At 34.6% G+C, this 23644-nt stretch overlaps 1 protein-coding gene across 1 annotated transcript in view; it reads left to right on the forward strand.

Annotated features, from left to right (window-relative positions):
• Window positions 1-23644, forward strand: part of Cul4 (cullin 4) — a 252089-nt gene that overhangs the window by 21186 nt on the left and 207259 nt on the right. The window contains exons 3-5 of the mRNA XM_089104452.1: window positions 10018-10207; window positions 14584-14772; window positions 23540-23644. The exon at window positions 23540-23644 is cut by the window's right edge and continues 42 nt beyond it. Coding sequence (XP_088960578.1) covers window positions 10018-10207; window positions 14584-14772; window positions 23540-23644 — 484 coding nt within the window. The remainder of the gene's footprint in view (window positions 1-10017; window positions 10208-14583; window positions 14773-23539) is intronic.

Consider the following 23644-nt stretch of genomic DNA (forward strand, 5'->3'; position numbering starts at 1 on the left):
GATCAGAGGTTATGCAGAAGACGGCTTGTGTCCACTTTGTATGCCTATAGTAGAAGGACGATTGCTTGGGCTAGGGCGCGCAAGGTGGGTGAAGGACGACGAAACACTGAAGACCGTTTTTTTTGATTAGTTATCTAGGGCTTAATAGAAAGCAGGTTATCCACGGTTGGGGTGGGAGGAAGTCATAAAGAAAGATTTAAGGGAAATGCGAACTTCCTAGGAGGGTGTAAAGAGGGAGGCTTTGGATAGATTGGGATGGAGGATGAGCGTGCGTAGCTGTGTTGGCCTCAGGCGGCTTGGTGCTACGGTGAGTTGTTATTAGTAGTAGTAGTATAATTGAATATATATGCTAAGGAATAGTCAAATCCTCATGAAATTTCATTTGAAGATTTAAATTGTAAGAAATAAAAATAAATGTAAAAAGTCTTTGATGATGTTTCCCTTATAAGTACGGTTTAACATGAGATGTTGAATGAATTTCTCTTAAATGTTTACATCCTAAATTTGGTGTGTTTAAAATTGAGTTTTGGAGCAGGTTATAGAAGTTGAATTATAAATAAGTCTGATAATTCTTCTTCTATTTAACAGCAGGCGGGCTTTTCAGTAATACTATTTAGCCCTTTTCCTTTTGCTTCACTCTGTGGGCTACAGAGCTACTGGCTTGATTACCTCAAGATTATTAGGGATTTTCAGATATCTTTCAGCAGGTGTTTCTACTCTAGGAGTTCAATTATGAGATGATAGATATCGATTTCTGTGCTCTGTGTGCAGGTATAGTTGGCTAGGCTCTTGGCTGATAGTGAGATTTTGTGGTGTTTGAAGCATTTTTACAGTTTACAAAGCAAGGTATGTTGTGCAGACGTCAGTATATTACATTCAAATAGGCAATGGTCAATTGTTTCATTATTCACATTTCAATGCCTACAAAGAGGGGACAGGTGAATTTAACCCCTTGAATTAGGAAACTTGTACGATAATGCAAGAAAATTTAGTCCATTTGTTCCAGAACGAATTCTATGATAGATTTTAGAAAAATACTTATTGGGAAAGGGGGAAAGAATAGGATTTGTCTTATTAAATTAATATCTGATAGTCTCCATCGATAAATATCTCTAATCAGGATTGGTCTCCCACTTGGCTGGTCAATATTTATAGCATTTTTTGGTATTTCATCATCCTGATGATTACCACTTATGCCAGAATGGCTAGGAATGTACTGAAAATAAGTTCTTATGCCACTTGAAGCAAGATTATCTATAATACCGAGACAATGATAAGTGTCAATGTCCAACTTATACTGAGGAGCTGAGGCCAGCAACTCAAGGCTTGATGAGAGTCGGAATATACAATAATATTATTTGAATTCGCATTCAAAGTTTGGTTTTCCTTAAGGTGTTCTAATGCCATGATTATGGCTTTTAACTCAGCAAACATTATAGATACATTATTATATAATCTCTCTCCCCGTTCAATGGTCAGGTGATGACGGAAAGCTCCCCTTGATAACTTCTCATTAATTTTGGACCTATCAACAAATGTTTGGAAATGGTTTTTATTTGTAATTGTTTCAAGTTCACTAATTTTATTCTGTGCAAAAGTAATGGGGGTTAAATGCTTATTCCATTTTGAGAAACCAGTATTATTTATGGGAGTTGCCCAATTCCATGGGGGGGATTGGGGGAAAGTGGGTGCAATAGACTTTGCTGGTACAGGGAACTTCTTCTGAATATTGGCAAAGGAATATATATGCTAAGGAATAGTCAAATCCTCATGAAATTTCATTTTAAGATTTAAATTGTAAGAAATAAAAATAAATGTAAAAAGTCTTTGATGATGTTTCCCTTAAAAGTATGGTTTAACATGAGATGTTTAATGAATTTCTCTTAAATGTTTACATCCTAAATTTGGTGTGTTTAAAATTGAGTTTTGCAGCAGGTTATAGAAGTTGAATTATAAATAAGTCTGATAAGACTTTAAATATAATCTTCTGTTTGACTTCTTCTTGTTTTATGAACCCACTTTGTTTACTCAGTCTGGTGCCCTGAATAATTAAAGTGGTTTCTCTGAGGGGAGGGGGGGGGGGGTAGAGTCCTTCAAACGAAGTCCAATCGTTCTAATCTAAAGTTCATTGTCAGTATACGCCATCTTATCTTGACTCTTGATGTAAATTCTCCGAAAAAAATTCTGGATTGGGCAAACGGATTTTTTGATAAATTCAACTTATGTTTTCAGTAAAATCACCCCACTTAAGTGAGGTGGACTAACAAATGTAATAGAGGGTACGTTTAAGCCAAATTAGGTTGTAGGCAATTCGTATTGTATGGATAACCAGACATGTAAATAATTAACATAATCTTAAAAATAGTTTGAAACCATTGGAGATGGCAAAGGGAGTATTGGCAAATTGGAGATAGAAACCTACTGATAGAGAGAGTGTATTTAAGCCCAATTCAGTGATAGGGAATTTGAATTTTGAGGTAATCTGATAAATGACTTAAATTATGATTTGCCTGTAATCCAAACATGACTTAGGCTTGGAAGTCACTAACAATGTCATTGACCAGTATTAGCTTTAAAACTGGTTCCAATAAAATCCCAAATGAATTCCAGAGTAAAGAGGGAGGGGGTTTAGATAATAAGTTTTGCCACTTTTCCCAAGAAATGCTATTACAGTATTTACTAAAAGATAGTTATGTTCAATTTACCAGGAACCTGGTTATTCTTCTATTTAACAGCAGGCGGGCTTTTCAGTGATACTATTTAGCCCTTTTCCTTTTGCGTCACTCTGTGGGCTACAGAGCTGCTAGCTTGATTGCCTCATGATTATTAGATATTTTCAGATATCTTTCAGTAGATCTTTCGACTCTAGGAGTTCAATTATGAGATGATAGATGTCAATTTCTATGCTCTGTGTGCAGGTATAGTTGGCTAGGCTCTTGCCTGATAGAGATTTTGTGGTGTTTGAAGCATTTTAACAGTTTACAAAGCAAGGTATGTTGTGCAGACGTCAGCATATTACATTCAAATAGGCAATGGTCAATTGTTTCATTATTCATATTGCAATGCCTGCAAAGAGGGGGCAGGGGAATTGAACCACTGGAATTAGAAAACTTATACGAGAATGCAATAAAATTTAGTCCATTTGTTCCAGAACGAATTCTATGATAAATTTTAGAAAGATACTTATTGGGAAAGGGGGAAAGGATAGGATTAATCTTATTAAAATTAATATCTGATAGCCTCCATCGTAAATACCTCTGATTGGGATTGGTCTCCCACTTGGCTGGTCAATATTTATAGCATTTTTTGCTATTTCATCAACCTGATGATTACCACTTATGCCAGAGTGGCTAGGAATATACTGAACATAAGTTTTTATGGCACTTCAAGCAAGATTATCTATCATAGAGAGACAGAGATAAGTGTCAATGTACAACTTATGCCGAGGAGCTGAGGCCATCAACTCAAGGCTTGTTAAAGAATCTGACTGTACAATAATATTATTTGAATTGGCTATCAAAGGTTGGTTTTCTTTAAGGTGTTCCAATGCCATGATTATGGCATTTAACTCAGCAGACATTATAGATAAGTTATTATATAATCTCTCGCCCATTGCAATTTTCAGGTGAGGAAGGAAAGCACCAGTTGCTACCTTCTCATTCATTTTTGACCCATCAACAAATATTTGGAAGTGATTTTTATAAGTAATTGTATTAAGTTCAGCAAATTTTTTCTGGACAAAAGCAATGGGGGTTAAATCTTTATTCCACTTTGAGAAGTCAGTATTTATTATGGGAATTGACCAATTCCATGGAGGGGATTGGGGGAAAGTGGGTGCAATAGACTTTGTTGGTACGGGGAACTTCTTCTGAATGTTGGCATACTCATCTGCAATGCCTCTATACATGGCTGGATTTCTTAACCAATTATGTAGGGTGTGTGAGCTATTTGATTCAATTTTCGTAAGATGTTTTGTCAAGAGAAAGCTAAATCTCTCCCTTATTGTTGTTAATCCACTCTCCATAAGCAGAAACTTGGTGCTTGTGGGTTTCCTAAGACCAAATATGAGACGTATTATATCATTTTGTGTTGTTTCAATTTTTTGCATCTGGGTCTTTGCACATGCACCATATACGATGAGCCCATAGTCAATATGGGGTCTTACATGTGATTTATAAAACTGGAGCAAGGTTTTCTCCTTTCATCCCCAGGGTGTGGAATGAAGTCTTTTTAGTATATTTGTTTCTCTATAGAATTTTTTTACTTTGTTTGAAATGTGGATGTAGAAATTAAGTCTTTGGTCAAGCATGAGACCTAGGTAATTAATATGATTATCTTCTGGAATAGTTGTTTTATTTAGAGTTAGTTTTGCATTAACATGGTTACGCTTTCGGTGAAATTGGATTATTTTTTACTTGGTAGGTGCAATGGGTAAATCTGAATGTTTAGAGAATTTTTCAAATTGGAAAAGTGACTTTTGCAGATTTGACTGTGCTATCTCAAAGGTGTTGCCAGATGACCATAGCACCAGATCGTCAGCATATTGTAGATTCTTGTGGGGTAGGTTCATATCCCAGAGATATAGGGCAAACAGGAGGCAACTGAGGACTGCTCCCTGAGGTAAGCCTGTGGTTGTTGTCTTTAGGGGTAAAAGGCTGAACCAACACAAACAATGAAAATTCGCACATCTCTGAAAGGTTTTATAAAAGATACTGGCTTAGGGGATAGTCCAAGATTTTCAAGTTTATTAAGAACGATTTGGTGATTCAAATTGTCATATGTCCTTTCAAAATCTAGGAAAGCTGCACCTGGGAAATTATGTTTTGAGAATGATTCATTTTTTGTATCTGTTAGCAAAATGAAAGCATCTGCTGAAGAGTGGTATTTCCTGAATCCAGTTTGAGTGTGAGGGATCATATTATTTTTTTCAACAAACCAGAGGAGTCTGTGATAGATCATTTTCTCCATTATTTTCCCCATCCCAGGAGTAATCATTATGGGCCTATAGGACTCAGGGTTATCTTTGGGTTTATTTTTCTTTAGGATTGGTAGGAGAGGCGAACATTTCCATATATTGGGGAACATAGAGGATGCCCAACCGTGATTATAATAATTTAGTAGTTCTTGTTTGTATGAAGGGATAAGATTCTTTATCCATGTAGGGTGTATATTGTCATAGCTGCCGCTAGTTTTGGTCCTAATATGATGTATTGCATTATTCATTTCCTGGATTGGAAATTGACTAGTTATATACTCGGATCCTGGGCGTGGTTGGTAACTTGGGTTCATAGGAATTGTGGACATTTTGCTTCGATTATTTGATGTTAGCTTATTAACAAAAAGAGTTGCAAACAGCTTAGCTTTTTCATTATCATTGTCATAATGGGTATTATTATGTATAAGCTCATACAGGAGTGGGTTGGGGGAAATCTTTTTCCCACAGATGTGGCTTATGACTTTATGTATAACTGGCTTAGGTATTTCTCTGGAGAGATTATTTGCAAAATTATTCCAGTAATTATATTTAGCATCTATTATAGTCCTTTTTAGATCAGATTCTGCTTGTAATTTATTTAGATAATTAGGAGGTGATGGTTTTTTTAAGAATTCTTTCCTAGCTGCCTTTTTTATTTTTCATTTATTTGGGCACTCATTTGTCCACCATACTTTAGGAACGTGTTAAGGGTAGGTTTTCTTGGGTGCTGTCCTGGGGATAGCATGATTAGCTGTATTTATTAGTAAATATGTCAAGACTTCAGCATGCGTGTTTACTGTAGGTCTTGAAACGTATTAATTCTGGACGAAGTTTGTAATTTCAATATTTACTTTATTTTGGAACATAGACCAATTTACTTTAGTGTTGATATATTTAGACACGTGAAATACAGTTTCAGTAGGTTCATTTAGAGAGCAAACTTTAGCAAAGTGTTCTGTACATAGACTATCAATTTTATTTATATAAATTTTATTCAAAATATTTAATGACACAATTTGTAGGTCAATTGTGGAGAATCGGCCACTTTTGGGGTTGAAATAAGTATTCAGGTTTGGAGGGGTAGCAACAGCTAATTCATTATTATTTGAAGTCATATACTTAATCAACTTACCAGCTTTATTTGCTGGTTTATTCCCCACAAAAGGCTGTGGGCATTGAAATATCCACAAATAATGATATTTTTTAACATATTAGAATTATTTGTATATTTAAAGAAATCTATGGCATCTTTAGTTTGGCCATTAGGGCTATAAAAGCTTAATATGTAGGTTTTTGTATTATTTAGCCAAACACTGATACCAATTGCATCAACATCATTTGTAAAATCTGGAAAATTGATGCCACAGAATTTTATATTATTTTTAACTAATAAAGCTACTCCACCTCCTTTTCTCTCTGATGATCTATCCTTTTTCAGGATAGTATATCCCAGAGACTTAATTTGTTGATTTTGGGTTAAATGAGTTTCCTGGAGGCAGGCAATATTAATGGAATTATTATTCATAAAAGATATTAGTTCATTTAGCTTATTTTCTGTGAGTGATCTTACGTTCCACTGGAGTATTCATATGTGTTGTGTTGTTGATTTATTTTTCATATCACTGTGTATCAATGTTCATCTTTGTTAAAACTTAAGCAAGATCTTTTTTTTTTGGTTGAATGAGCATATCATCAGGGATGTAGATTTTTGCCAATTCTGCAATGATTTTTGTTTTCTACAGTTGATGTATGTTCATGGCCTGAACTGCATTACAGTTTAGAATGAATAAGCATATATTTGGGGATTGTATGTTTGGTTGTGGATCCTGTTTGTCAGTTAAGGGATTATTTCCGGGTTGTGAGTCTTGTTTGTTTTTTCTCGGAAGGGGGGGCCAGGCTGACCTGATGTCACCGGACAAGGAGGATAGTTGACTCGGTGATTCCTTCTGATATGGATTCGATCTAGGGGGCGTAGAGGATGGCGTTTTATACGGGGTACTGGATGCATTGGGGGCGATTGACTTGGGGGTTTTGGTTGGTTTCATTACGGGCTTTATTTGGTAGTGTTGGGCAGCATTTGCTTCCATTGCTGCAAAGGGGTATGGGATGGCCTTCTCTGTTGATATTTGGAGTGTTAGAGCTCTTTTCTTATATGCAGGGCATAGTGATTTATTGGTAGATTCAAGTGGGCCTTTGCAATTGATACATGTAGGCTGAGTGTTGTTGCAAGTTGTCAACTCTTTAGGATGGTATGCTTTACAATTACTGCACTCTAGGAGAATTTCATTGCATTTGTTTGTTGTGTGTCCTAGTTTGAGACACTTCTGACACCGGATAGGCTTAGGTTTATATTCCTTGTGTGGTTTGATTTTCCCAAATAGGAATAACTTTTCTGAGATATTAATTTTTTACTTCAGTGTAAATAAGAAGGATCTACTTGTTTTTAGGCCATTAGAGTTAGGTTTACCAAGTTGGGTAACATCTTCAACTGGAATTGTGCTGCCAGTCCTATCTGAGAGCCCTTATTATAACTCCTGAATGGGTATTTCTGGGGGAACATTATAAACTACTATTATTGTTTGTGATTGTTTTGGGTTCCATTTAGATGCATTAATTGTGGTATTCAGAAGGGATTTTAGGTTAATTATTGTGTCTGCTGATTTCTGATCTTGGACAGCTATTAGCAGAGATCCATCACGGTGAATATTAAGAGAGAACATTGATTTTATCAATTTGAAAATTGCAACTTTTATTGCAGTAATCTTTTTTATTTCAAAGGGGGTAATAGGAGTAATTTTAAGGTAAAATCCTAAGTTTTGGGAGGGAGGATCTTGGGCAGGGAGAGGGGAAATGCTTTTGATTGGAGAGATTTTTTTTCCTTTTTTTAGAGTTTCTAGAAAGGACCTCTTGAAACTCATTAACACCATTTATACTGACATTAGCCCCTACACTGATCATTGTCCTATTCTCAGAATTGGAGCTATCTTGAGAACTTTGAGATAGTGAGCTTGAACAGTCAAAATGGGTATCAGTTTCACTGGTATTTGAGGTGGGATCTGGGGGGACTTTTTTTTGGAGTACTTCTAATCATTGCCTATTGGAAAAAGCTTTAAACTACAACAAAACTAAAAAAAGAAGGGATAATACAATGATATCAAACCGTCTGCACTATACTATGGGGAAGAGAAACACCACAGTATAGCCCTGAGGATGATTTGAGCAGGATTGGTTCGGTACAACTGCTGATTAAATGAGATAATATTTTACAAGAAAATTTATTTTAAATTTCTTAAAATGTTGCTGCTGTGTAAAATGTTGGTTGAAAAAATTTGCTAAAGTTTCAGCAATTTCATCTGGAGTCTGAAATCAGCATTTTGTCTGAATGTATTTTAAATTTTAACTCTTTCATTATGTCAATAAGTCCAAAATTGCTTTGTCTTCTACACAGTATATATAATAGCAGTATGATCTTTCCCTATCTCACCCATTATAAAAACCTGGACCGAGGTGCGAGTGCTCCAGAGAACGTATAAACATAAGCGACATTAGATCTTTTCACGGGTAGACAAGTCAGATCTCTCTTGAATGCGAAACTTGGCTTCAACGTTGGAACACTAATTTTGAAGAAACTAATTTTAAATTAATTTATTCCAATACATACATGAAAATCGGTTATTATTAGTGCAATGTTATTATTAGATATTTTGTAGAGTGTGTATGTGCAATGTTATTAAACTGTGGTCTTCAAGGAATGAGTGTCTCTATATATTGAACAGTCAGTCTTCTTTCATTAGTTTTTTTTTTCAGTAATTTTGGTCATTATGCTGATTTTCTTTCTTGTGTTTATGCCCCCTGTTGTCAACACTTATTAAAAACACACTGCTTGAAATGAAGTTGTTTTCAGTAAAGGGCAACTTACATTCTGGTCTTCAGAACGTTTAGGGGCGTTGGCCTTACTTCTGTTTGTGATGGTTTCTGTTCGTTTTAAGTTTCAATTAATGCTTCATTTTATTTCTCCTCATATTGACTTTACTTCTAAAAATTAAATAAGATATTAGGGGCATGGAAAAAACCTGCAGATTTTCTTTCATTAATGAAACGGCAACTGTTTTTTTTTTTACCCTGAAAGACTTCCAGACCACTTGTAGACTTCCTTTTTGACCATCACTTTTTGAAGGCTACAAAATTGTCACAGTAGATGTCAAAGTTTTGAAGAAAAAAAGAGCAGAGTTAACTAAAAAGCGTCCTGGAAACCTCCATCGCGAATTCTTCTCCATCATGACAATGCACCTGCACATTCTTTACGCGTTACAAAAGACATTTGAAGGGATTTCGGTGTCAATTGCTACCACATCCTTTTTATAGTCTAGATCTAGTTTAATCTGAATTTTTTATTCTAAAAAAGTCAAGGAGCAGTTGAAAGGCGTCCATTTTAATCACATTGATGTAGTAAAACATTCAGCAAAAATATAGCAATTAAAGGAGTCTATAGATTTCTTCGAAAATAGTCTTGAACAATGGAAGCACCACCTGGAGAAGGGCGTCGACCTTGATCGAATCTATGTTGAAAGATGTATACATTGTAATGAAATAATTATAAAATTCCCCGTAGTTTTGGAATGCCCCTTATACAATAAATTGGCAGAACAGCAAGCATAGCAAGCACAAAGGCAGGTATAAACAGAATGCATAGGCGGTAGTGATAGTTTGTCTAGCAATTTTCTTTTTTTTCAATTTTTAAGGTAGCATGCAACCCAAAATCTGGGAAATCATTTGACTGTTCACTCAAATTGGTATCAGACACCAAATTTTTTTTGCGTTAATCCCATTCCGCTGTTTTCTAAAGGGCTCTTTTCCCCAGAAAAATTTTAATATAGAAATGCCGTTTATAGTGTTTTGTCCTCTGTTCTCGTTTAGCAACATATCCTGGTACCCTTGCCCTATCTTTGGAGAATTAAACCTTTCTGTTTAGTTTGTGTAGAAAGACGGAGTATGTTCCACTTGCAATATACAAAATTTAGACCTTTTTGCTTTTTTCTTAGAACTGGCGGAAAGTCATATTCAAGGCCAAGTTGGACAGTTCTTGGAGAACAATGTGGATCCTGAAGCTTTTTTGAAGCTACTTGACTGCTGTTGGCAGGCACATTGCAACCAAATGCTAAAAATTCGAAGCATATTCCTCTATCTAGACAGAACTTACGTCCTTCAAAATGCAACAGTCCCATCCATTTGGTAAGATTTTGAAAATCAGCTTTATCTTGCTAATATTTCTTGTGCTGCAAAATTAGAGTATTTTTTAACATCGCTGTGAAATATTAGACTGTTCCTGTTGCAAAAAGGGTGTCCAAATCAGTAATGATATGCCACGGCTGTGTGATAGAGGGCTTTAGTGTGCATCAATTTATCTTTTCATTTATCTACCAATCTAGGCTAGATTATTGTTTACTATGTAACACTAAACACTAACACTTCCAGTGTTTACTATCTTTGCTATCCTTTCCATTTTACCATTTTATTGATTTGTCAATCTGTTCTAGATTAGTTACTAGTATCAAAAACAAAACACCAGCATTTACAGTGTTTACCGTCTTTACTATCGGTTCCATTATAGCTTTTCACCAGTCTGCGCAAGGTTAGTGTTTGTTTAAATTAAATTAGTGTTTACTTAAAATAAGTGATTGCTTAAATTAATGTTTCCTTTTTTCATAGACCTTAAGTTTGATTTATAAATTCTCATATTTTGACTGAAGAAATAGCACTAATGTTGCTTTTTTACCTTTAACAATTTCAACAAGTGAACACGGTAAAATGGCGAAACTTGGATCTTTGACGATATTAAATAAAAAAAAACAAGTTTTTTTAACTGAAAGTAAGGAACGACGTTAAAACTTAAAAACGAACAGAAATTATTCCGTATATGAAAGGGACTGTCCCCTCCTCAACGCCTCGCTCTTTACGCTAAAGTTTTTTATTGTTTAAAAAAAAAATAGAGTTGTGAGAAAGTCAAACTTTAGCGTAAAGAGTGAGGCGTTGAGGAGGGACAGCCCTTTCATATACGGAATAATTTCTGTTCGTTTTAAGTTTTAACGTCGTTCCTTACTTTCAGTTAAAAAAAATTTTTTTTATTTAATTTTTGAACGTTTTTGAATTAATGCAGTTTTTGATTTTGGCTCACCGTACATGAATAATTAAAAAAAAAAAACTGAAATATTAATTTTACTTTTATTTGGTTAAATGGCTTTCTCGAAACCTGTTTAATTTTATTTAGGAACGTTTTCATTAGTAATTAATATACGTAATTTACGAATTAACTTACGTAACGAACCTCTATATTCTTATGTTTTTAATACGTATATTAGAGGATTCGCCCCCTAGTCAATACCTTGCTCTTTAAGCTAAAGTTCGAATTTTGTTCCAATTCTTTAAAAATGACTACTTAATCACAAATGGCGTTAATTAGAATAAATAGCTCTTATGAAAGTACTAAATAATCTTTGGCTGAAAGAGCCAGGTATTGACTAGGGGATGAACCCAACCATATATGTAATGTTTTCTGTCATTTTAAGTTTTGATGTTGCTCCTTACTTTCAGTTAAAAAACTTGTTTTTTTTTATATATAATTTCTGATCTTTATTTTAATAATGCTGAGAAATCCGGTGCCCCCTTCATAGCACTGTCTCCTCTCTCATGAAAACTTCCTTCGTGGTAAGATCCTCCCACATAACCCCCGATCCACTCCCCCCCACTACCATAAAAATCCCCTCTGAAAACGTATGTATACTTCCCAGTAACCAATACTATATGTTAACATTGGGTAAAGTTCATAACTTTCAGCCCTCCCCCTGGGGACTTCGGGAGATTAAGTCATCCCAAAAGACATATTTATCATATTTTCAACCATGCTGAACAAAATGGCTATCTCAAAATTTTGATCGGGTGACTTTGGGAAAAAAATGAGCGTGGGAGGGGGCCTAGTTGCCCTCCATTTTTTTGGTCACTTAAACGGGGCACTAGAAATTTTAATTTCCGTTTGAATGAGCCCTCCCACGATATTCTAGGACCACTGGGTCAATACGATCACCCCTGGGAAAACAAACAAACAAATAAACACGCATCCGTGATCTTTCTTCTGGCAAAAAATGCAAAATTCCACATTTTTGTAGATAGGAGCTTGAAACCTCCGCAGTAGGGTTCTCTGATACGCTGAATATGACTGTGTGATTTTCATTAAGGTTCTGTGAATTTTAGAGCGTCTTTTCGCCTTTTTTTGAAAATCGGCCAAATTTTTTTAGGCGTGTAAATATGGATGAGTAGAACTAAACTTGATGAAACTTATGTATTTGAAATTAGTATTAAAATCTGATTATTTTGATGTATCTATTGGTATCAAAATTCCGTTTTCTACAGTTTCGGTTACCATTGAGCCGGGTCGCTCCTTACTTACAGTTCGTTACCACGAACTGTTTGATATTTTTGTTGCGTTTTCAATTTCTATGACGAAATTCAATGAAAACACTACGAAAGGATTTATTTTAATTTAGAAAGGGGGGGGGTACAAAAATACCCCCCCCCCCTCCCCCCTCAAGTTGAAACTACTGGCATTGATATATTTTACTTTGTTGTAGTGAAAGTTCTATTGTAACATCATTCCGAGCCTCGTAGGGAGCTCTAACTGATATTTTGTATGTAACTCTTGTGTTCATATCTTATAATCTGTATGCAAATGATAATGTGTATGCAGTTTTTTTTTTACACCTCGTATTTTTTGCCCTATTGATCAATGTCGTCAATTTGCGAAAATCCCGACTCGTAAAAATGTAACAAAAATTTATGTTGCTGTTTTTTCTTTGAACTTACTGTGAATTGGTACCGTTCCTGTTCTGTTCACATGACATTCTATTATTGGTATAAGTTTTTGTTACCTAAGAATTTGGGTACCTGCTGAATTGTTACTTTGTAGTTAGGCTAACTTATATACTTTAGGTCTTATTTTGGAACCACGGATTTTTGACTTACTGAACAATTGTTTCAGGCACTATACAGTTCAGTTTAAGAGGCATATAGAAATTAGACAGTTTTCGGTAAAACAAAGCTTCAGAAATACATAACGTGTTTGGTTTAACAGTAGTAAAAGCCGTGCACTTATCTACGATTCAGAAACGGTTTTATCAGTTGTTCTAATTTTCTAAATAGGTTATATTTTATAAACCATGTTTGCCTTCCTAGACATCAGCATCTAGGCTTTGTCGCTTTGGACCAATCAAAACTGCTTGGACCAAAAGTAAACAGATTATGATTGACCGAATCGGATTTTGCCTGCCCTTTGACATAGAGCAAAAAATTACTTGTTATTTTGATTGAAGTAAAGAAAACTTAAAGACTTTTTTAATTTACTTAAGGTAGATGGCTGTTCCACCTAAATTTTTTTTTATATGCTGTAATGGATAGCCCTCGTGGCCTAAAACACGGAATAAAATTGGCCTTCAGACTTTCAAGATTGAACATTCTATTCTAAGAAAGTATATCCACACTAATTGGTAATGTTGAAGCTCTAATATTAAGCTGAAGCTCAGGCGATTTTTCTTTTTCTGTTCAGGCGATATGAAGAACCATGAAAAGAATGAAAATTCCGAATTTTTTTAAATCCAGCATCTATGAATTCTAAAATCTTCTAAACTCTATCTGCTATGTGTATAACTAAACATTATGGATCGATGCTTTAGATTTAAGATTTACCTCAAACATTTGGAAATCACAGTTCCTTCAAGTGAAAGTATATTCAATATTAGGGCCGTTTTTTCACTCATCAATGTACTAAGATATTACATCTTTTGTCAGAAAAAGTTTAAAAGTGAAATCTTTGAACTAAGATCTTACATCTTTTGTCGTCTTTATGCAAACGTCTTTCATCATTCTGCTCTAATCAGCGGTCTGAGAACAATGATGAGTATATCATCAAAGTTCTCTCATCATTGTTCTATATGGCAGAACAGTGGCGTCTTTCACGCTTTTTGCTGACATCAGTGAGCTGTAAGATCTTAGAACAAAATGAGTTGAAAAAACGATAATCTTTGCAGAAAGATGAAAGATCTTAGATGTAAGATCTTAGTGCTAATCTTAAAAGACTGGTGAATGTCTCAAATACCTTTTTTTCTCCTTGGATTTAATGAGCGTTGCCAGTCAACTTTTTCAGTTTAATGCAAGGTTTGATGATGGCAGGTTAGGTTGGGCTGGGTTAAGTTAAGTTTTCAACCCATTTCTTATATTTATAACCAAATTTAACCGAACCTAATCTAACTTAACCTAACTTTAACTTTTAACAACATAGCTTGCGTAAGACTGAAAAAGCCGACTCGCAAAGCTAATTGAATCCAAGCAGAAAAAAGAAATTTTGGATATTTACCGGTGAATGTCTACATTAACCAGATTTCGGACATTCACGGTAACATCGACACATCAAGCCAGTATCGATGTTCCTTGCTATGATTAATAGCAGATTATGCAACTTTAGTGATAGAAACCTGGCATCAAATTTTTTTGATACATTGATACCCCAGCAGTTTTAATATAGTACCATTTTTTTTTCATTTTAACTTGGATATTTACAGGGATATGGGATTGGAGCAATTCAGAAATCATGTTATTTCCCAACCGCTAATTCAAAGTCGAACTGTAGATGGTCTTCTGTACCTTATTGAAAGAGAAAGAAGTGGAGATCAAGTGGACAGGTCACTACTCAAGTCCCTCTTGCGAATGCTTGTTGACCTTCAGATCTATTCAACTGTGTTTGAACCCAAGTAAGCTATCGTTTGTTCGTTTTCTGAATTTTATTTGTCTAAGGATTCACTGTTATTCGTAAAAGTTGTAACAAAGCAAATACAACGTGCCATTTAATAGTTAGTGCTGAATCTTCTTTTCTCCCCCCTTTTTTTTAAATTTGTTACATAATTTCTTTGCCGGATTAGCCTTACTTCATGGAAGTAAATCCCTAGAAAGCTGCACGTCATAGCAGCACTTTAGAAGTTCTGTACTCCCCCCCCCCCCCATGGAGGGAGGCGACATTTTCACAATGCCCAAATATAAAATGGATACAGACCCTTTAGGATAAACCTGAGAAGAGCTATAAAACTATTCACATGCATTCAAAATATATTTACAATGATCTTGTTTCCTGAAGCTACCTGTCCTTATGTATATGAGAAAGAGGGCTAGGGTAATCACGGTAACAAAACCGACGTAGCTCTAATTCTGTAAGCCCTATAGGTAGCTCTTCGATGCCAGGCTCTACATATGGTAGTAACCACAGGCGCAGCCATCTATGGTGCCAGAGGAAGGGGATGACAAATGTTGCTGTTTGGGGCATTCTAGCCTGGAATAATGCTTTGTGGCCGCAATTATGTGAGGAACCCATGCCTTGTTTAAAACGCAAATCGACAAGGACTGGGAGAATGATGAGCAGAAAATGAAATGGGATGTCACATCAATGTAACCTACCACAGCCCACATATTTAGTGGATGACTTCACTCTCTTATCTCTGTGGTGGGCTTGATTGAAAGTAATTTTGGGTAATAAGCTGTATTCTGCCCAGAAAGAAAAAGCGCATCAAGATTGTCGAAAATTGCGCTATTTGGTCCATATTGTGTTCTTTGGTTTTGATTCAATCCAAACTCGTTTATAATAAAGGTTTAGCAAGCTTCAAGAGCTAAATTTAGCGAAACGTTAAGTCCAATTAATCTGAAATTTGTTAAGGTTGACTACCTGTGAGATTATTCTGATTAGCCTGATTCGCCTGATTAGCGGGTCTGATCAGCCTGATTCTTCAAGATCCCAATAAGGAATTGTGGCCTAGGCTGTGTCAAAATTGAATTAGCGGGAAAAAGGGTCATGAAGGTTAGGGGATTTCCTTTTTCCCAATCTGCTTGGTATTCGTGGTTATGCAGTTTCACTGTGGATGAGGCCTTAGCTAGTTATTAACTTTAGCATATTTGGAAAATTATAATTGTCGGAGTCACACAAGGACCTTGTGTGAAGTTAAGAAGTTTAAAATAATCAGTGTGATTTAACATAAGCAATAAAACTACTAACTTAAAACCAAGCCTGAAAAGAAATAAACAAAATGGATGATTGAATTCTATTAAAAAGTTACGGTCACTTGACACTTTCTTGGCTTGAAAATATAAGAGACTATTTTTTTTCTATCAAATTTTCTATATTTCCTCTAGGGTCTCTAGGATCTTTTTTCTCAATATTGAAATGAACAACGAAGAAAATTATTAATAAAATATCTATTCAGCTATAAATGGCTAATTGTTTCTGTTAGTCGATGAAGATTCGTGAAAATTCTTTTCCATTTTTCAGATTGTTTCATTTTTTTTTCGAATATCAATTACGTAATGTTAGTGTTGGAGTTAGTTTTTTCGAAGTCCTGGAGTAAAAAAAAGGTCATAAAATGTACAGTTTTGTATACCAATTAGAAAGTTTCAGTTCTAAAAATCATATTTTGAAAATGTATTTTTTTTTGTGTGTGTGGGGGGGGGGGGTATCGCAATTGTTTGAGGGAAAACTTTGATCAGAATCGAAAATAAATGAGATTTGCCCCAAGGACTACTTTTGTAAACCTTGTAGGCATTGTTTATTCACTTTTTAGATTGTTCTTCACTTTCCTCTGAAGGTTCAAGTTCAAAATAATCCGTGGATTTAATTCAAAATTAATTCCCGTCATCCCCCTGAAAGTTTCGTCTCGATAATTCTAATCGTTCCTTGAATGTTTGGTATTGATTTTTTGTAACATCTGCGTATAACCCTTTTTGACCCGGGAGGATAAAAGTATCCATTCAGAATTTGCTTGCCTATATATTGAACAATCTTACTATGTATTTAGAAATGCTCAGTTTGTAATACATTTTGAGAAATTTGATCTAAGAAATTATTTACGTCAGATTTACCCTTTTCTGGTCAGTCTATACAACTGAAAATTGTGTATAATTCATCTCTATGTGATTTGTTTTAGTTAACCTACTTTAGAAAAAAATACTCACGACATGAACCATATTATAGTAATAAAAAAAGAAAACAAAATGGACACGTAGTTGTTGTTTTAGCTTAGCTTTGGTTTTATATCTGTAATATTTTGACAAATATAAAGCAGTTGTTTCTTTAAAAAAAAAAAAAAAAAAAAAATGTTTCAATTTAAAAAAAAATTTAGTAAAAATATTAATTGTTTAAGCAGTTGAACCTCGAAGTTAAAGGCAATTAAATAAAAAAAACAAGTTTTTTTTTAACTGAAAGAAAGGAGCAACATTAAAAATTAAAACGAACAGAAATTATTCCGTATATGAAAGGGGCTGCCCCCTCCTCAACGCCTTGCTCTTTACGCTAAGTTTGACTTTCCCACAACTCTATTTTTTTAAACAATAAAAAACTATAGCGTAAAGAGCGAGGCGTTGAGCAGGGGACAGCCCCTTTCATATACGGAATAATTTCTGTTCGTTTTATTTTTTAATGTTGTTCATTACTTTTAGTTGAAACAACTTTTTTTTATATTTAATTTTTGAATGTTTTTGAATTAATAAAGATTTTAATTTTGGATCACAGTACATGAATAATTAAAAAAAAATTGCATACCAATTTTACTTTTATTTGGTTAAATGGCTTTCTGGAAAGTTGTATAATTCTATATCCATATATTTTTAATACGTATCTTAGGGGGTTTGCCCCCTAGTCAATACCTCGCTCTTTACGCTAAAGTTCGAATTTTGTTCCAATTCTTTAAAAATGACCCCTTAATCACAATTGCCGTTAATTAGAATGAATAGCTCTTATGAAAGTACTAAAAAATCTTTGGCTTAAAGAGCGAGGTATTGACTAGGGGGCGAACATAATCATATGCTTATAATTTCTGTTCGTTTTAAGTTTTGATGTTGCTCCTTACTTTCAGTTGAAAAACTTGTTTATTTTTTTATTTAATTTCTGATCATTTTTTTAAATAATGCTGGAAAATCAGGCGCCCCCTTCATAGCAGTGTCCCTTCCCCCATGAAAACTTCTTCCATGGAAAGATCATCCCACATAACCCCCGCCTCCCCCCCACTACCAGAAAAAATCCTCCTCGAAAACGTCTGTATGCTTCTCAACAACCAATACTATATGTAAACATTGGGTAAAGTTCATAGCTTTCAGCCTTCCCCCCGGGGACTTTGGGGGATTAAGTCATCCTAAAAGACATATTTATTATATTTTCGACCATGCTGAACAAAATGGTTATCTCAAAATTTTGATCGGGTGACTTTGAGAAAAAAATGAGCGTTCGAGGGGGCCTAGTTGCCCTCCATTTTTTTGGTCACTTAAAAAGGGCACTAGAACTTTTAATTTCCGTTTGAATGGGCCCTCCAACGATATTCTAGGACCACTGGGTCGATACGATCACCCCTGGGGAAAAAAAACAAACAAAATACAAACAAACAAAAAACAAATAAACACGCATCCGTGATCTTTCTTACGGCAAAAAATACAAAATTCCACATTTTTGAAGATAGGAGTTTGAAACCTCTTCAGTGGGGTTCTCTGATACTCTGAATATGATGGTGTTATTTTCATTAAGGCTATATAGCTTTTAGGGGGTCTTTCACCCTTTTTTCGAAAATCAGCCAAATTTTCTCAGGCTCCTAACTTTTGATGGGTAGGACTAAACTTGATGAAACTTACACATTTGAAATCAGTATTAAAATCTGATTTTTTTATGATATATCTATTGGTATCAAAATCCCGTTTTTTAGAGTTTCGGATACTATTGTCGTTAATAAAAGCGCATTTTAAGCACAAATTCTCCAACTTTTCACGAGAGATCTTTTAAGATCAATACAGAGGGGGTGTTGACTTATCCTCTAATTTCCTTTCAGCGTGACACGGAAGAGGGACAGGGGGTGACTCAGATTGCTTCATATTATGGAAATACTATAATATGAAGTAATATGCTTAATTGTAGTTAGCTGGGAGAGGGGGGCACGCATCAACAATATTTCTGCTATTGCCCCTTTTTCAAAACATGGGAAAATTATGGCCTGAAAAATCTTTTGGCATTAATGTTATGAGAATCAGCTCTTTATATCAATTATTTCTCCAGGTGAATTGATATCGTAGCTGAAGGAATTGATTTGGACAAGTTAGTTTGTCAGTAAACCGCATTGAATGTTTGTCTGACCTATAATCGTATAATCTTCGACCTTTTCTTATAACAATTTGTTTTGTAGAGGTTTTAAAGTGTAGAAATACCTTTAGTTTTTACATTGATGATTCGGGGATAATTGTGGATTCGTGGATTTTAATTGTGGATTCGTGGATTTATGGGTTTCTTCTCTTTATTTTTTGTTGGGTCAAACAGGTTTTCAAAGTGTGAACGATTAGCTGAATCGCATTTTGGAAAATAATTGCTTTTTAAAATTATTCGTTGGCATATGAGAACTAATGAGACAAGACCCTCAGTTTGGTCCCCAATGTAAAAATCCTCTCCTCCCCCTTCGGCAAATTATCAATCTGCAACCAGTGTCGTCGAGTAAAGCAGCGATTTTTGTATATGGTTTTTGTTCTTATTCAACTTTGCAACTTTGCAAGTAGTGCTTGTGGTGTAAGTGGTGGGAACTTTTTCACATTTTGTTGACTCAGTTAGGTAATGTTAACCTCTCTTCTGTGCTTGTAATGAGGGTAAAGCGTTTTTGAATTGACGTAACCCATTCTGAAAGCTAGTAGCAGCTCACATGTGTCGAGGTGCATATTAGAAAGTCAAGGCGATTGAATTTGAAACCCTAGGGTACCCAATGTATTTTATTTTTTGCAATATGGCTGTAGTTATTTGGCGTGCTTGTAATTCAACCCAACCCAGTTAAGTTAGCCTTGTTAAGGCCTCCTTTAACTCAATCCTCATTCAACCTAACCTGTTTCAGGGTTGAATTGACTTGGGAGTTGAACCGAATGGGGACTGAGTTGTAGGGGGTTGAATTAAATGCTGGTTAAAAGTTCCATTTACAAGTTTTGGGTTAAAGTAGTCAGTATAAGTGAGCTATTAGGGCTATTCTCAACTCCCGTTCAACCTAAACTGTTTCTGGACTTGAATTGAAAGGGGGCTGAGTTGCAGGGGTTACAATTAAATGGGTTGTAGTTAAACGGGGGTTGAATTGCACATAGGTTGAATTAAATGAGGGCTGATTTGCAAGGGGGTTGAAGTAAGCGGAATGAAGTTGAACGCGAGTAGAGTTAAATGGGTTGGTTCAAACGGAATTGAATTACAAGGGAACCAGTTACTTAACGTGAATAAAAAAGCAACAACAAATAATCAAAAATTGTTGTTGATCTAGATCACTTACATGAAAGTGTTAATGTCAATCTCTTATATAAGAAAAATTAATAAGTGGATCTTGATGATATTCCCGAGAAATTTGATGATAATTCTTAGCTGAGGAGTATGATACTCCTTAGATGAGTATGGATGATACTCCATAGATGAGGAGTATTTGATGAAACTCCTTAGCTGAGGATGACCGGAGAGATTTTATGATATCCAAATATTCATAAGAACTTGAGCGCTTTGTTTTCTGAACAGCTTAGAATCCTTTTTTGTCATAAAGAAGTAAGATCTGAGTAGTTCAGTTAACAAAAAGAAGACTAATGTTGTATATATATTTTGGTATTGAATGGGTCCTTGGGTCGCTATCCATCAAACAGGGATCATCACCCTGACTACCAAAGGATTTTTGCCAGGTATAAGTAGGGGGTACGCAGAAAGTATATTTATATGTAACCTTTCGCTAATTTAGGGGCGGGGCTTTGAGCAGTCTGACTTTAGTAAAACTCTCCGTGTCTTCTTTAGGGATGTTGTGGCTCCAAACATTGAAGAATATGATTGGTTTTGTGTGATGATGAATATGACACACGAAGAATATGTCTTGATTTAGACCAAAAAAACACCAGAGAAAGAAATCATGGTCCACCTTTTTGACTAATCCATGAACTACTTAAGTAGAAAATGATAATTATGTAATAAGTCAAAGGCGTTGAGCAATTTAGATAATGCAAGTGAAATACCCAAACAGGAAAAACGGAGTCGTTGACTTTGAACCGAACGAGAATGTCGCTGGGGGCGAATTTTTGCACGATTGTGCAATATTAAAGAATCAGCTCACCACAAAGGACAAAAGGATAATAAATTGTGTCACAAGTCTGGTTAGGTTCTGTTTAAGTGGTCGTCGTTTTTGTCCTAAGATAAAAGTCATGGTTAACAGACTTATGATAAATCAGTTGCTGTTGTTAAATATTAATATTAAAGAATCAGCTGACAACAAAGGGCAAAAGGATAATGATTTGTGTCACAAGTCTGGTTAGGTTTTGTTTAAGTGGTCGTCGTTTTTGTCCTAAGATAAAAGTCATAGTTAACAGACTTGTGATAAATCAGTTGCTGTAATTGTATATTTTTTTTCTTATGTCTCTTGGCAAGAACATTAATTCCTGGCTATGTTGAAAAAAAAGATAAAAAACAATAAATATGCCATACCGACTAACTGAAAATGGCAATATTGTTTCATTTCCCTGCGAACTGGAATTCTAGTTCCTTGCTAGTGTTTGATAATATGTTCTAATTAATCATACATGCTACACAGCCATAATATTCGATCAGACGAAGAATTCTTGCTCAATCAAATCTTAAAAAAATCCAGTTGCTTCTTAAACCTGTATTGGTTATTGTCTTAAATTCGATTTGTTTTTTAATTAATTTTTTATGTATGGACAGTTTACAATATCTACTTCCGTAGTGAGTTGGTTGCTGAGGTCAGTTGACTTGTTATCAAAAATTCTACCTGGTTGCTGTGTTTGATGGAAGACAAAATTAAGGGACTCAAAAATTACAAATAGGCTGCTGTGTTAAAAATTAAGCAAAAAATAAAGAAGCAAAAAACAAGCTGACTTTACTCTGACTAATTTTCTATAAATCAAAAATGCCCAATTTTTTTATAAATATAAAAAGTTTAACAGAAAAAAAGATTGGATTCAATGGATTTGGAATAAGCTGTATAAGAATAACACAAATGACGCAGTAGGCTTTATACTTTTACAGTTTGGGAAGGAGGAAGTAGCCAAACTCTTGTTTGTATTGACTTTTTGTTCGTTTTAAGTTTGATTTGAATATTAAATATAAGTTTTACTCGTCTTAAGATTTATTTTTTTCATTTATGTTAGTATCTGTTGCATGTTTGTTTGCTATGATTGTTTGTTTAGTTTATGTTTGCTTAGGTTTCATTTATTCTTTAATAGTAATTTATGGTCGTTTTGAGTTTGAATTATTAATATGAATTTATTTCTGCTGGTCTCAAGTTTATTATGGCTCTTGACGATTCTTAAAAAAACTCGTTTTTTTTTCGGAAAGTTTTTTAAATTAATTTTCTATAAAACAAAACACCCTAATTTTCTATGACTCAAAATATATACAGGTTAACTGAAAGAAGATCGAATTTAGTGAATTAGGAATAAGGTGTTTTTATAAAAAGAAATTGAAAAAAAATGGCTGCACTGAAACCAGGCTGCTCATCAGAGGTGAACATCTCTGGTGAGCAGGACACAACTATTTAGAGAAGATTAAAGAAGAGTAGCTGTTTTTGAAACTACTTAGCTGCAGTGTGTATGGACATAATATTGAAGAACGATTAGAATAAATAGATTAAAATAAATTTTCAAGCTAACATGTCTTTCTCCATTAATTCAAAGCTAGGCTCCTTCTGCTACCCAAACTTGCCACAAGTTTGTATATTTTGTTGACAAAGTGATTAATATCGCAAATTAGTTATAAATAACTGCTCAAATTGGGGAATGACGTCCTAATTGGCACTCGGGTTTCACAATGCCTGGGCATTATAATGAATGTAGTGATTGATCTGGGGTACCTATATAGTAATAAGGGATAAAGTGTCCTTGAATAACAAACAGGTTTGTTTTGTATTGTACGTTGAAGGAAGAGAAAGAAGGAGAACAAATGGCTGATGCTTAAAACTTAGTTTGAACTCTTGGAAGTCACAGAAAGGCTTAGTGTGACTTGCTATTGTAGAGGATAATCAAACTAGAATGAAAATATAGAATTGCCGGGCTTTTATTGAGAAATTGGTCTTTGCTTCTTTGAAATATAGCCAATTCCTGTCTGACCAGGATGAAAATGTATCTGAGATAGAAAGCGAAACATTCGGGCCTTTGCTAGTATATATATATATATATATATATATATATATATATATATATATATATATATATATATATATATATATATATATATATATATATATATATATATATATATTTATATATATTTATATATATATATATATATATATATTTCATAGTTTTAATTAAAGTTTTCATCAATTGCTATATATTTACATTTAATCTTAATTATAAACGAAAAGACAGTGTGGTCTAAGAAGTCATTTACGTAAGTAGAGGCTGAGTTATAAATATGGGAATAAAACCGAAAGATACAAAATGTAAAACAAAAAAATAAGGAATAAATGAAATTAATCTTTTTTCCAGGTTTTTGAGTGCAACAGAAACAATGTACAGTCTTGAAGGGAAGCGCCTTATTCTGGAATTAGAAGTTCCTGCCTATCTAGCTCACGTTGAGAAGCGGTTGAATGA

The sequence above is a fragment of the Artemia sp. Qi Xiang Cuo genome, chromosome 18, assembly GCF_049724085.1.
Source record: "Artemia sp. Qi Xiang Cuo chromosome 18, ASM4972408v1, whole genome shotgun sequence".
NCBI classification, from domain to species: domain Eukaryota; kingdom Metazoa; phylum Arthropoda; class Branchiopoda; order Anostraca; family Artemiidae; genus Artemia; species Artemia sp. Qi Xiang Cuo.